This window comes from Copadichromis virginalis, linkage group LG19 (assembly GCF_057382275.1).
Source record: "Copadichromis virginalis isolate Kocher_CV1m ecotype Utaka linkage group LG19, C_Virginalis_male_GT1.1, whole genome shotgun sequence".
Taxonomy (NCBI): Eukaryota; Metazoa; Chordata; class Actinopteri; order Cichliformes; family Cichlidae; genus Copadichromis; species Copadichromis virginalis.
Window position 1 is genome coordinate 11,400,793 of NC_140636.1, and position 14,389 is coordinate 11,415,181.

The window sequence follows — 14,389 nt, forward strand, 5'->3', positions numbered from 1 at the left end:
CCTAGTTTTTGTTCTTCAGTTGTTTTATCACAATTGCTTTCTTCTTCTGACTCCCAACATCGTCACATCTGTGCCATCATGTTTCTTTCATACCAAGGCAAAATTAATTGTGAGTCAAATGTGATCAGGGTAGCAACTGAGATTGTCAACTATAGAAGAAAATGCTAAAACACAGTGCAGCTACTTATTGAAAACATGCAAAGAGAGAGATGGGCATGACATGCATCCATTTCTTTCATAAAGCCCAACTGTTAATGAAGTAAAAACTTTAAGGGATACAGTTTAAACAAATAAAGAGAATCATTTGCAAATCTGTATGGTGATTTTTTTTTTTTTTTTTTATGTATTTTCATTATTTTTGTAACTACCTCAGTACATTTGCATGTGATCAGATATGTTAAAAATCGTAATATGCATTCAGCTTTGCAAGCTGATATTAGTAAATGAAAACACAAATAGAAGATATATAAATATGATGTCTGAATAGTATTTTGTTTCAAAACATGGAAAATATATACAAATTATTAGTTAGAACTCAGCTTGACCTTTAAAAGGCTGTCTTTACATATGTTTTTTGTTTTGTTTTTTTTTTTTAGTTGCGGCAGTCAGGTTCAGAATGACCAGGATACCTTTTCCTTACCTGGCTTTACTTACACTAGCATCAGCTAATGCGTTAAACACTATGTGACCAATCACAAAATAAAAAATATCAACAACAGAACAGAATATTTTACCAGATCATAAAACTATAATCTTATAAAAAAGACTGAGAGGTTAAAGACATGGTCTAAAAGTATTGGAAATGCAAATCATTTTGATTTATTTTTCATTTATTTGTACCTCTTTCCAGTAGCAGAGCGCTTTATTTTCAGGTGTTTTAGTAAGAGAAGATCCTGTAATTACAGTTGTACTTAATTTATTATGAAAATAATATTTCGCATTGGGGGGTAAAAGTTAAATTGTATTGTTGTTTCTATATGCTTTTAATTATGTCTTGGAAGAAAAACTGAAACTGGCAAAAAGCGGTTTTAGCATGTTGAAAGAGAGATTTATAAATGTGTGTTCTGCTGGGCAAATACAGTCATTCCCCATAGATACTAGTGTCTGTATAGCTATAGTTGATTTTAATATACTTTATTGTTAGTGAAAACTGAGGAAATCAAATATAGCAGCAAGCTTTAATACTGGCTTATCAAAATGATCACACAGCAAAAATGCATGATGGTTTTGTTGCATCACTGTTCCACTGTTGGTTTAATAACACCAGCCACTGTGAGTGAACATGCATACGTCAGTGTGAAGCAATATCTCACATTCATTATGAAACTAGTTTGGGAATTTTAAGCTCTGTGAAAGTGTAGGGACAAATGGCTGACAAGATGGCTTGTTGCGTGTTATTGTTAAGAGAACTGTGCTGAGGAGGTGTGTCCTGATGTTGGGTTTGCCTTGCAGCATGATGCCCTGCCATACGCCGCTGACTGGTGGGCCTGGTGTAAAGCAGTAAAGGAGTAAAGAAGAAGGCACTAGGACCCAGACAAGTGAGTGAGTAGGCAGGCAGAGTGGGGCTGAGTCACTGCATGTGTCTGAGAGGCAGTCAGAAACAGAGCAGAGCAAGGGAGCAGAGGTGATCTCACACTCATCAGCACAGGATAACACAACCATGATGGGTTGACTTGGGGGGAGGGGGGGCGGTTGGAGAGAGGAAGTGTGCATTCGCCACCACTTGCTCAGCTATGGAGACCAACAAAGTTCTTCATTTTGTGCCTTCGGGTAAGTGGATCAAAGCTCCGAAAGCTGCTTCTCAGCTGTGCACGACACATCGTTCACTGGGAGAACCTTGGGGTTCCCTACCTAGTGAAACCTGAGAACCCCTTGTGCAAAACATGTGCAGCCCACTTCCACCTCTGCTCTGAGGGATGGCAGATGTTTTTGTGCATGTGCTCTACTGTACATACTTGTTTTCGTGTTTGCCCTTTCTGTGTACTTAGGAATGTGGCAATGTTCCACTTGTGACAGAAATCTAATTTTTTATTTTCTTCTGAGGGGAGGAGGGGTTTTGGAAGACAGATCGCAGATGTTGTTTTTTTTTTTTGTTTTTTTGCCTTTTTGTATTGGTATGCATTTGTGGGGGGTTTTCTGTCTTGTACTTGTTTATGTCTGGTATGCGGCACAAGAGGTTCCTGTGTCGTATATTATCAGTTAAGGAACTGAACCTTGAGAAACAATCGCATTGCAAACCCACCCATAGAAAGCCAGTGTACCTGTCGAGCATGTACAGAAGGCATGCAGAGGAAACCTGGGATCACAATGCACTTTCTCAGTGTTGCACTGGTGCGGCTCATGAATGTAAGACTGTGTGCATTTGCATTCATGTGTGCGTGTGTGCATGGATCCATGTGTAGTGCCTGCATGTGTTTTTCTTGAAACGTGTGTTTATGTGTGTGAGATAAAGAATGACAGATTAGTGTTGGTGACAGCCACAGGAGAGCAGCGAGTTCTCTCCTCACTGAAAGTCCTCTGAGAGTCCATAGCCCATTTGGAGGTGTGATGCGGCTGCCGCTTCACTTTCATTTTGTCTGGGAAGACGGAGCAGGATGCTGTGTGTGTGTGTGTGTGTGTGTGTGTGTGTGTGTGTGTGTGTGTGTGTTAGAGAGAGAGAGAATAGGATGTTTTGAGGATAATACAAGTGTGGGAATCTGTGTGTTAGCGTGTATATCAGTGTGTTTTTGTTTGTAGTCTACAGTATTTTGTAAGAATGCATTTATATAGCTGTGTTGTTTTTGTTTGTTTTTTTTGGGGTTTTTTTGGGGGGGGGGGCGCTCATTTTTGTGTTTTTCACAGTTCAGATGTGTTTTGTGTCTACATATGTGTTTGTGCGTACACGAGTGAACATGCTTTTTGCACACTAACTACATCCCTGAGTATGTGCTGGGGTGTGATGGACACTGCTGTGGCTTGTCCTCTAAAAAATAATTTGCATTAGCTGATTACAGGCAGAGAGGGCAGATTTGATTCTTACAGCAGAACAATTTGGTGGTGTGAACATAAAGGTATTCAAAAGATTTCTTACTAGGGAGAGGGAGAGGTTTTTAAAAATTGCGGGTATTAATAGGAGAAAGTCTGCTATAGTAATGGCTTATCGGAAATTACTTTTGTGTTTGTGTGTTGTGTAATGTAACCTTGGCTTTAACAGCAGATTTTAATAAAACAAAACCTCTCTAAACATAACTGTACATTTATAAAAAATTTGGTAGCATTATTGATCTCTGTCAGGAATCAAAAATGCTGTCAAAAAGGTACATGTTCAGAAATCTGACAGCAGATATTTAGCTCCACTGGTGACTCGACAATTACCTTTCCAGAGGATTTTTCTTTCTTGCTTTCAACACTCACTTTACTGCCCTCTGTATTTTTGAATAAAGCAGAGCAAGCTGTTCCATGCAGCAAAACTCAGCATACTTAACAGGAACATGGAGTCCAAAATAATGTTCGTCTGAAGCTGACTGCAGACCTTTATATTGCTTTTGTCTTATGTGAGCATTAACAAAGCTCTATTGCTGCGTAGTTTGGGGTAAGCACCCAAATTGTGTCATTATCAGTGGCAAACTGCTGACAGTTGAAAGAAAAAAAAAACAAAAAAAAAACTGTTATATAAAAGAGTTCAGAAATTAATTTTTACTTTATGGAGTAGTAAATTACCACAGAACGTCCAAATCTAATTGCACAGTGTGGACATATTGCAGTGGGTTTCAATACTGAGGCATAGTTTAACCTCACTGGTTTTTGTTCCCTGTTCATCACACGCTAGCAAATTCCTGCAGCTTGTAGGAGTGCAGTCTAACAGCATGCAGAATGGTGCAATGATGACGGATATGATGGTGATATAAATCGAAATGTATTATAGTTGTTTTTTTTTTAATTTGTGCAGGAATACTTTGATTTAAACAAAAAGAACAGCAGTTGAAAAGTATTTTTATTAAAAGGTATTCTGTAGACTTTTTTCAGTTAATAATTTGGTCCATGACCAATACAGTGGTTGAGACAACCCAACATGCTACTCTTCAAGCAAAAGCAATATGCATGCAGTATGCAAGTTCCATTCAAAATCATCCTCTTTGTTTCTTATGTGACTTTTGGAATACGAAATAAATGTTTTTATTAGTAAATTACAAGCATCATTTCAGCCAGCGCAAGCTTAAAATATGTTGGCGTAATTTAGAACAGAAGCTCAGCATATTTGCATTAGGATAAATTAAGTACATCATTAATATGTGACTTGTTATGAATGAATAAAAACATTGCAGTTGATTTGCAAAACAAATTATTAAGACCTGTAAGTCCAGCCTTCACAGGGAAATGCTCATGTCTGCTGTGTTTTTAAACAGTTCATTTTAACACAAATAACCGTGACTTAAAACTCAACCTCGAGTCATGCTGGTAGCGTGTCGATCTTCAGGTGGGACAGAGTCAGATAATCAGTGTTGCATCCGTGACCTGCAGTGCCAGAAGATATCAGCATGGAGGACACACAGTGGATGTGTGAATTAGTAGTTCGACCATGTGGAAGTGGAGGTGTGTGGGGAAGAAGATGGATGACGTGTTCCTGTGTGCATGCGTGCGTGTTTGTGCTGTAGATGTGACAGTGATCTCTGATCAGTATTCACCGCTGGCAACAGATCTCAGAAGCTCCAGCCTCTGAGCACAGCCATCTGGGCAGAGGAGAAACACACATTGACACACACATACAAATTATTATACAGTACCACACATACTAATACGCACAAGCACTGAAATGTCACAAAAACACGTCCTTGCAAGACACGACAAGACAGCCACACATGCAGCGCTGTCACACATAAGCATCGTTTGAAAATTCACGCACGCTCTGTGTATTTGCACACACTAAAGTACACTCACATACCAGTTATGTCAGATAATGTTCACGCACTCCACATAATTATATACACAATTCATCTTATCTACATGCATCTACATACATTTGTTAGTTTATACACACACACACACACACACACACACACACACACACACACACACACACACGTATATGCACTCCTTTTACATGCATGTTAAATTCCATAAAATATGCAGGCACGTTTGCAGAATTGTACAATGGGTAGGTGTGCATTTTTGGGGGAAGAAGATGATATTTTTTTATTTATACTAAAATATATACATCACTGTTGGTCAGCTGTCTTCAGGTGTTGTATTCTAATATCGATTGTCATTTCTTAATCTTTGTCCTTGACAAATTACCTTACAATCTTTGTAATTTCAAAGACTAATAAAAGCTAAATATTAAAAACAAAAATCAAAATGAAATGGAAATAATATATAACTGGAAAATAGAAAGCTAAAAAAAAAACTCTGTTTGCCATTAAAAGTAGTATTAAGAAAGCTAAGAGAACTTAACTGCTGACATTTACTATACTTAGATTGAGATTAGAAAATGCTATAATGGATATTTTTGCAGTTGGGAAACAATCAGGGAAAAATGAATGACTTTAAAATCCGTATTGCAGATTTTATATTTTCTTGCAATTTTAATCTGTGTGGCTTTTGTGAGATTTTTATTTTTTTTATTCTTTATTTTTTAACAAAACTTGCTATTTTCAGGCCAACGTTACAAAATGAGATGTGGTACCAGGTGTGGCCTAGCACCTTACTGCGTTTTCAAATTAATCAGGTGCACCTCACACCTCTTGGCCATTACATTTTCTACAGCATAATGGGTATTAAATTAAATACTAAATACCCATTTAAACTAGATCTTGTGGTTTAAAAAAGGCAAAAAAAGAAACAAAAAAGAATTTAGTGGTATCCACCAACAAGACCAATGGTCTAGCTTGCAATAATTTTTTAACAGTGAGGCAACACTGATGATGTAATTTTACCTTGACTTGCCTTTGTGGAAGTGTTTAACAGCAACCGACCAAATTCTTCTTTTGTTGTTGTTTTTTCTTTTCTTTTAATTAATTTTGCTATACTATATGTTAGAGCTGCACGATTAATCGTTAGAAAATCGCGATCTCGATTCATACTTATGTGCGATCTCATTTCCAAATGACAACGATTTAAAAAAAAAAAAAAAAAAAAAAAAAAAGACAACGACGATTGTACCGCATTTTGATCCGGGACGTACTCTGCATGAAAACAAGCGCTCACTCTTCCTGCTCAACAAACGACAAGGGCGGAGCTTTATACCACGTGATACAGAAGCTGTGCCGTGTGATGCTAACATTAGCAGGGAAAAAACAACGGAGAACACGTCAGGGATGACGAGAAAGTGACAGGAGAAAATCCGTCCCGGTCAACCACCCAAACATCAATAACGGGAACCTTATACAGCGCTTCCCTATACCCGTCGAACTCCCGCAGGCACAAAGAAATTACGGAGGCTATCACTTATCACCTGACCAAAGATATGGCTCCCAGCAACACTGTGCAAAACGAGGGATTTAGGAAAATGATCAACACCCTAGACAAACGCTACACAGTGCCGTCCCGCAACTATTTTTCTATTGTTGCACTACCTGCTCTATACACGCAGTGTCGAGCAACGGTGGAGACGGAATTTCAAGCAGTACAACATTTTACGGCAACAACAAAACGTGAGACATTTGTTGTTTTTATATTTATTTATTGTTTTTATATTTATTGTTTTTATGTTCAGTCTCAACTGTTACGAAGTTGATGTGCAGTTAATAAGCGCAATAAATATTTATACTGGAAAAGAAAATCGTGAGAGAATCGTGATCTCAATTCTAAGCCAAAAAATCGTGATTCTCATTTTATGCAAAATCGTGCAGCCCTACTGTATGTTGCAAAACCCTCTGACAGCCTTCTTTGAATTTTGTCCTTTAAGGTCAGGACTAAGCTAAGTTATAGGACGTATATTTTCAAATGTGGACTTAAGGTCTAAGGAGCAGAACATATTGATACTTTAACACAAGCTCTGTTGCATTCCTTTTAACATCTAAATTAAATTACTCACTTTAGTGATGTCGTTAGCCAAACATCAGTTCACTAAATTGGATTACGAGACCTGAAAAGGATAAATAAAACACTCAAGTACTCGTGTATATCTTAAAAGCGTCGAGCCAAACAGTAGTGAATAAAGCAACCTTACTATGCTTGTTAACAAAATCTAGTCTATTAGTCCAGCCCTCACCTCCACAAATCAAAATATAAGCAGTCAGATATGATAAGATATGATCATTTACTATAATTTTTCAAATATATATAAATAAATATATCACATATAAAGAATCTGAGTCAAATTGAGATTTTTGACTGATACTTTGAAGCTTTGAATTTCGTTATGTTTTTTTTAATAGTAGGCACAACATGCTACATGAACTAAATCTAGTCTGCTAGCTTGTAAATTCCACATTAGGGAGGACCTTAATGTGGTATTTACAAGCTATTTAGGCAGCTGTGTCTATTAGCTTCATTAGCACTGTACAAAAAAAGCCCTGTAGTCCCAACATGGTATTTTTCATGTTACGATTGCAGATCTTTTAATTTCACATGTCCTCACTGCTTTATAGCAGCCCAGATGTGGAAGTATGAAAAAGATCTCTAAAGAGTTTTTTCAATGTTCAGATAAAAATGGGTGTAAATACTAGTGTGCTGCATATCAAGTGAAGCTGAATCTGCTTATACCATTTGGAGATATTTTTAACCCTGATTATAAAGGCGGGAAGTCTCGCAGGCGTTGGCAATTATGGGGAAGTCTCATTTTATTCTCAAAAATGGATGTAAAGCCCTTGTTTCTCTACTCAAGTATTCTTTGTTTTTAGTAGCAGATTGTATGTTTGGATTCATGATGATGTATAAGTGGCTTTCAGAGAGTGAAAGTCAAAGATGATATTAACGGCTCTTTAGTGCAGATTTGATCCACTTTTAACACAGAGGGCATGACTTAATCTCATTCAAAACACAATAGATGCTTTTAACTCGGAGCCAGTTGTCAGCTGCCATCATCTCCCACATATTTGTATAGAGCAGTTTCTTTTTTTTAAATTTCGAAAATAGAAAAAACAGAACTGGCAGTCTCCTCCCATCTTTGGTGTTGGTGCTGACAGTCTTCAGACTGTACACACATACACGGAAAACAGAGGATTAGTCCACATGTCATAACACAGACAATCTAGCAGTTTTCAGACTAACAGATAATCGATATCCAGGCCAAGACCTCTTGTTCCAAGTGCTGGTCTTTGTTTAGAGTCGGGCAAGAATGCAGATACACGCTAGCAAAATGCAACAACATTCTGGCCAAAGCTTTTTTTCATTTTTCATTTCCCTGCATGTAGTCAAACATGATTAGTTAACACTACTCATACTGTTACAACTAATAATAGTATGAGTAATAACAGTATGACTTCGGGAACAAACCCTTCTGGTACCGCTGCCTGCACATTCTGCATATGCAGAGATATTTTCAGGTTATAAACACAGGAAGCAGTACTGAGCACGGCCGAGGCATTTATTTCAGTTCCCATTTATTATCACTTTTGTATATTCAACCAAGACGGCACAGGCTCTGCAGCACAGAACAGCTTGTACTGTGCAGGGTATTTTCTCCTTTGCAGTGAATTTAATTTAAAACCAGCAAACAAAACTGAATCAACTTGTAGAAATGCTGCTATACTGCACCTCCCCTCCTCTTGATATGTACACCCCTTCTCCAACAAAGACATCTTGGAATAATTACTAAAGATACCCATGTTGATGAATTCCTGAACATTGATTGTAAACCTTCCCTTTTGATGTGAGTGAGCAAAAACATCAGCATGCTAAAAAGTAGCATTATATACGCAAAGCTGTATTGTAGGCTTGCATGGAAGCTAGATTGAATGTTTATTTTCACTGTATTATAATTTGAATGATACCCATACATGTGCACACACACAAGCGCATGTCCTGTCATGTATGACCCACACAGCTGAGACAGGATGTATAGAGAACTGCAGAAATAGGTTGCGTCACGATGAGTACTGCAGATAGTTTCCTCCTTCCTGTTCATGCTGAGGTTAGTTGTGCCATGCTGCTGTTTGCATACAGCTGTTAAATGCAGAGATTACACTTGGAATTCTTTTGCACACTTCCTTCACCCTGTGTCTAATGTCCTTTTTGTCCTTGCCGCATGCAACCGTATAAGTCATAAAGGCCGGGTGCTGCAGCACCAAAATTGCGTCGTTATTTTTGCACATATAGTATCTAGAAAGCTGGATCTGCCTAAACTGTAAGTAAACTTGGACAGTTACTTAATGGCAAGCACCTGTTCAGAGACGTATAGAAGCATAACAAGTAAATGAGAAGAGCAAAAGGTCTCACAGCATTGCAATGAAGAAAGCTAAAGAAATAAAACGTACAGAGGACTACACAAACCCAATCTACAGTGAGTGTCAGATGGAGGATTAAACGAGATGGCTAGAAGTGAGTAATGGCATAAAAAATATTGAGGAGAACAATGCAGATCCAAGGTTGCATAATTTAAATTCTGTTAATGTGTTGCAGGATGCAATTGAGCTAAGCAAAGAGACAGCTAGTGAGCAGAGCAGGGCAGGCCACTGACACTGCTCAGGTTAGTGGTTTGATTCTCACCGGGGGGGTGAACGGACAGCTTTAAAGGCTTATTTAATTAAAACAGCCATTCAATTTTACACTTTACCCACTAAAATGCTAAGTGTATGTTAATTGTAGGTAAAAAATCCTAAATATAATAATATTTCACACAATACTGTGTAAACATGAAGAGACTTGATGCAAGTAAACTGAAAGCATGTTGCATATATAATGTAATGGACTTTTTTTCTCTTTTGCTGCTTCACGTTGATTAAGTCTGAAACTGTCAGAGTAGTTCCGTGGGGGAACACCACAAATGAAAGGCAATGAGATATGCTGTCGGATAGTGGGCAGGCTTGAGCAGCCTACATGGCTGTGTGGAGAACAGCAGACTTGAAAGGGAGATGGTGGCCTGGCTTTAATCGAGCCAGAGGAAGAAGGGAATGTGCAAGCAATTAGCAGGAATCCCCGAGCACTGGCCTTTTTTTTTTTTTTTTTTTTTTTTTTTTTTTTTTCTCATTCCCCCCTTCTATGAAAATCGAGGCAGCCAATTTCTGTAGCGAGTGGTTGGCTGGTGTGTGTGTGTTTGTTTATATATTGGAATTACATCCTCAGTCACTAACTTGCTCATTCACTGCCTGGCTTCCTATAAACACACACAGGGTGTCTGTGCTTCAGCACCTGAGCTTAATCCTATACCAGGAAATCAGGTGAAAATGCAGAGAAGAAAGAAAAGGAAGAGAGAAAGATGTGAAAATGGAAAATGAGATGTAGCAACAAATGGTGGATGGACAGAAAGAGGAAACGAGGTGAAATAATGATGAAATGGTGGAGAGGTTTAGACTGTAGATTCTTCCTGTGCCTAACCTCAGTCACGATGTCTTGTTCTGCCACGCCGCAGAGTACGTGAACCCACACCAGCCAGCTCACTGTAACCATCAATCCCTCTCTGGTGAAAAGACCAGAGGATTACTACACAGCTTTTCGGTCCACAGACCTTACACCAAGAGTTAAATATTCAATGTGTGTGTGTGTGTGTGTGTGTGTGTGTGTGTGTGTGTATAAACTCAATTACTACTACTAATTATTCAAAATAAATTTAATTGAGTTTTCATTTGCAAAATTGTATTTTGTTGTTGCTAGCTTCGTCAGGTTATTTTCTTTATTTCTAAACACAGGAAATGTTTCTTGAACATTTTGTTTTGCTGCAAATCAGCCTGAAGTAACTCTGCTTTCCACATATTCTTTTGCTAAATTTACATGTGAACAAATGGTACTCAAGGCGAGTCACTTATACACACACATACACAAAATGAAAACACCTGTAGATTCCCCAAAGCAAAAAGACAATTTATAGATGTTAATTTATTAATGTGAAAAGGTGCTGAAACAGATACATATAAAGACACACACACATCAAGAGCATATGGCTGAGTGCACCCACGCACACTGCTGTCCAGCATCAACACAGCCACAGTCCACCTGCTTGCCAGACAGCTTGGCCGTAGCGAGCCTCGCAGTCAAGGGTCTGTTGTGACATCATCAACGTCAGACAAGAGCCTGAGGACACAGCTGTCTGCAGCTATTTAGAAAAGTATAACTTGATGTGAAGAAATCTGGATCTAAAGCTGCAAGAAGATACAGAAAGAAGTCTTCAAACTTAAATGTGATAGTTGTGATTTTTTTTTTTTTTTTTTTTTTTTTTTCTCGATCACTTGTCAGTGTAGCAACTGAAATGCCTGTGAATCTATTTATTTATTTATTTATTTATTTATTTAGAGCAGCATGACTTGGTGAAACACAACAGAGAGAGCTTGATGGAAACATGAAGACCATTATATCCTTAAGTTAGAATAACGAGATTTCTACCAATCTCTTTCAAGGAAACCAAAAGAAAAAATAGATTTTTTTTCTTCTGATGTAACTCATTGTATTTCAAGGTCCATTGGACAAAAACATCAAATAATGTGATTTATCCAGGATACCACCTGGACAGCTGTGCAGTAGAAGCTTGCTGAATCAGTACTGGTAAACACGTAATTATGAAATCTCCTCCATAATATATATGTGGTGACATTCAGTCTAAAGATTGACTTAGATCCTTACATTTTTTTTGTGTTGTATTACTGGTAATACGTTTAATATAACACAGAAAACCTTAAACTGTAGAAGCTCCAACTATTTATCCCCCACCGGGATAAATATTCAGATTTTGAAAATTCATTGAAAATTGCAACCTTACATATACAGTAAATGCGTTCCCTCTGGAAAGATTTTATTGACTCGGTTTGTGGCTCCTGTGTGGGAAAACTGCATGAAGGCTTTTGTTGACGAGTGAAGCTGACAGCTGAGTGGAATATTGCACTCACAGTGTGAGTGTGTGAATCTGGTGAGAGACCAGAGAGGACCTGTCCTGATGGAGCTGGGATTGAACTTGACTGTGACCTTGTAAAGTTGCGATGAGTTTAATTATCAAGCCAAATCATGTTTCTTCACATATTACGTCACACAAATGACATTTGGTTTGAATCTTCTCTATGCCTTGTAGTTGTCTTAAATGGCTCTGTGTTTACTGCAGCCGCTTATACTCCTTGTAGAATGCTGCGGTGGCTTCTCGCATTTCTAATATAGCCACTGAAACTGCAGTTTGCTGTCAAAGACCACCATTTGAAATAGAATGATGGTGTTTGAATGAGCACACTAGTGCTGTACTCTTAGGCTCTGCCATATGCAAAGTTGACTGACTGCTTTCAGCCCTTTGTTTCAATAGGGTCATCTATAGTCTATATAAGAAACATATGGGAGTTGTAGAAGAGTAGATTGAGAAAGTTCATAAGTGAAATTTCAAAGAATGTCATGAAACTGTTCCCTGTGTTACTAAAATAAAAGTCTCATATTGAAAATGAACTTCACCTTAATGAAATAAAGAGATGCATCAAAGTTTATGCTTCCAGTATGGTTTAAAAATACAAAATGCATCATTGTGCTTTCTTACCTGCATGCCACCACTTCTCTTGGAAAGCAAAATGCCAGCATATACAGGAAATTATCATTTACAATGTGTGTGTAAAAAGTCTGCTGGCTTAAGTTTTATTTAATTTGTTGCAAAATTTAAAAACAGAGAGGCTAAATGTTGGCATGTTGTTTAAAATGTGTATATGATCAAGCTTGTTTGCCCGGAGCAGAGCGTCGGGAGGAATTCCCTCTCTGCCTGGGCTCTCTCAGCGACCACAGATCCAGTGGACTGTTGCCAGAAGAGCCTGTGGGCACAATTAGCCAACAAAAGGCCCGGCCTCCTCTCCTGTGCTGGCCCAGACCTCGTAGATTCCCATATTAACGCAGCAGGAGCTCCTTTTAATCTCTTGCCCTCTTCACTTAAGACTTTCAGCCTCACCTCTCCTGTAAATTCCAGGGTTGTCCCTCCTGGGGGTTCTGGCATTTGTTTTGCATGTACCTGCAGCACACAGCTGTACAATATATCAACCTACATGTAGAGGAATGTTAGCTCAGTTTATATGGACAAAAGGGTTGCCTCAGTTTATAGACACATAAAGGGTCGTATAAGTTGACTTCCTCTTGTCTTGAAGCATTTTGAATTCACATCAAGACAGAAATAAAGGCTGCATCTGTACCAGATTAGAATAACGAGTGATCCTTACCTATAAAGTCATGCACAACTGTGCGGAGAATGCATCAGTCCCTTGCAGTTGATTAAATACCTGTAGCCAACATATGGAGGCATCTTAAGATGTGTTTGTATCTCCTTCCTTTTAGTGGTGCACTGCCTACCTTCTCCCTGCTAGAGAAATAATGTATTTCTGACATTGAGTAGCCAGCCTGTTGCCCCCTCAGTATGTCACTATTGTGCACATGTAAATATAATGAAATATGAGTGAACTAAAACAGTTGGGGCATGAATTGAGTGAGTATAAATGGAACAAAGTAAATGTGAAGCGGTAATGATGTTATGTAAAATTGCAGACTTGAACTTATCTCTCATGAAATGTTAATTCAACTTTTCAAGCTTTGGGGATTGCTTCATATTAGTATTTGTCCTGCTGCTGGTGCTTCTTTTAAAAGGGGATTAATGGTAATGGGCATTATTTAAGCTCCACCCGACTTCACCTGCTGATACTTTTCTTACTAACAATATATTCATCCTGCTTTAGCCTCTTTTAGATTGTGTCATACTTCAGTAGGATGGCACTTGTGACTCGGGTTAAAGGGGAAAAAAAGAAAAGAAATTACACAAACCTGTTCCCTCAGGGTTTTTTTTCTTCTTCTTTTGCTTTGGTTTGCATACCAACCACCCAGGAAATTGTAAACCTATAGCATATAGTTGCAATATTTTTCTTGCCCAATTGTTTTTTGAGCAAAGAGCATTGGCAGCTCTTCTTGGAGAATTCTCAGTAGGCTTTGTTTACTGAAACAAGCTTTGTTCTCTCTGTGAGTTTGTCATGCCTGGTAGGGAAGAGCTGGGTTTCCCGCAGTTTTCAGCTGCAATGGTGCTCTGTGACTTGATAAGAGAAGTGGTAGATCTTACTAACTGCACATGCATATAGCCACAGGGGTTCATCTTAGAACATGGAAATTATAAAGTCATCTCGTGAATTTACCTTAAGAAATTTTTTGTCCTGGAAAGAATGGTGGGAAGTTGCGTTCCTTTCACTTTTTTCTCTTTAAAAACCAGATCAAAAAAGAGAATTCAAAGAAGTAGTAAAGGTCGGCTGGTGTTTTGATTTAAAACCCACAGGGATATTTGTTGTTCTGGTGATAAAAATCATAAGAGGATCGCAAGTAA

At 38.3% G+C, this 14,389-nt stretch overlaps 1 protein-coding gene across 4 annotated transcripts in view; it reads left to right on the top strand.

The window, feature by feature from the left end:
• The window catches only part of slc4a11 (solute carrier family 4 member 11), a 102,016-nt gene that overhangs the window by 28,239 nt on the left and 59,388 nt on the right, over positions 1–14,389 (top strand). The window contains exon 1 of one of the 4 annotated variants that reach the window (XM_085441159.1): positions 1,576–1,770. The exons of 2 other annotated variants lie outside the window; for them this stretch is intronic. In XM_085441159.1, the coding sequence (XP_085297285.1) occupies positions 1,734–1,770 (37 nt within the window). In that variant the 5' untranslated portion in view covers positions 1,576–1,733. Of the gene's footprint in view, positions 1–1,575; positions 1,771–14,389 lie in introns of those variants that run through there. One more of the 4 variants, XM_085441160.1, reaches the window with a different exon arrangement.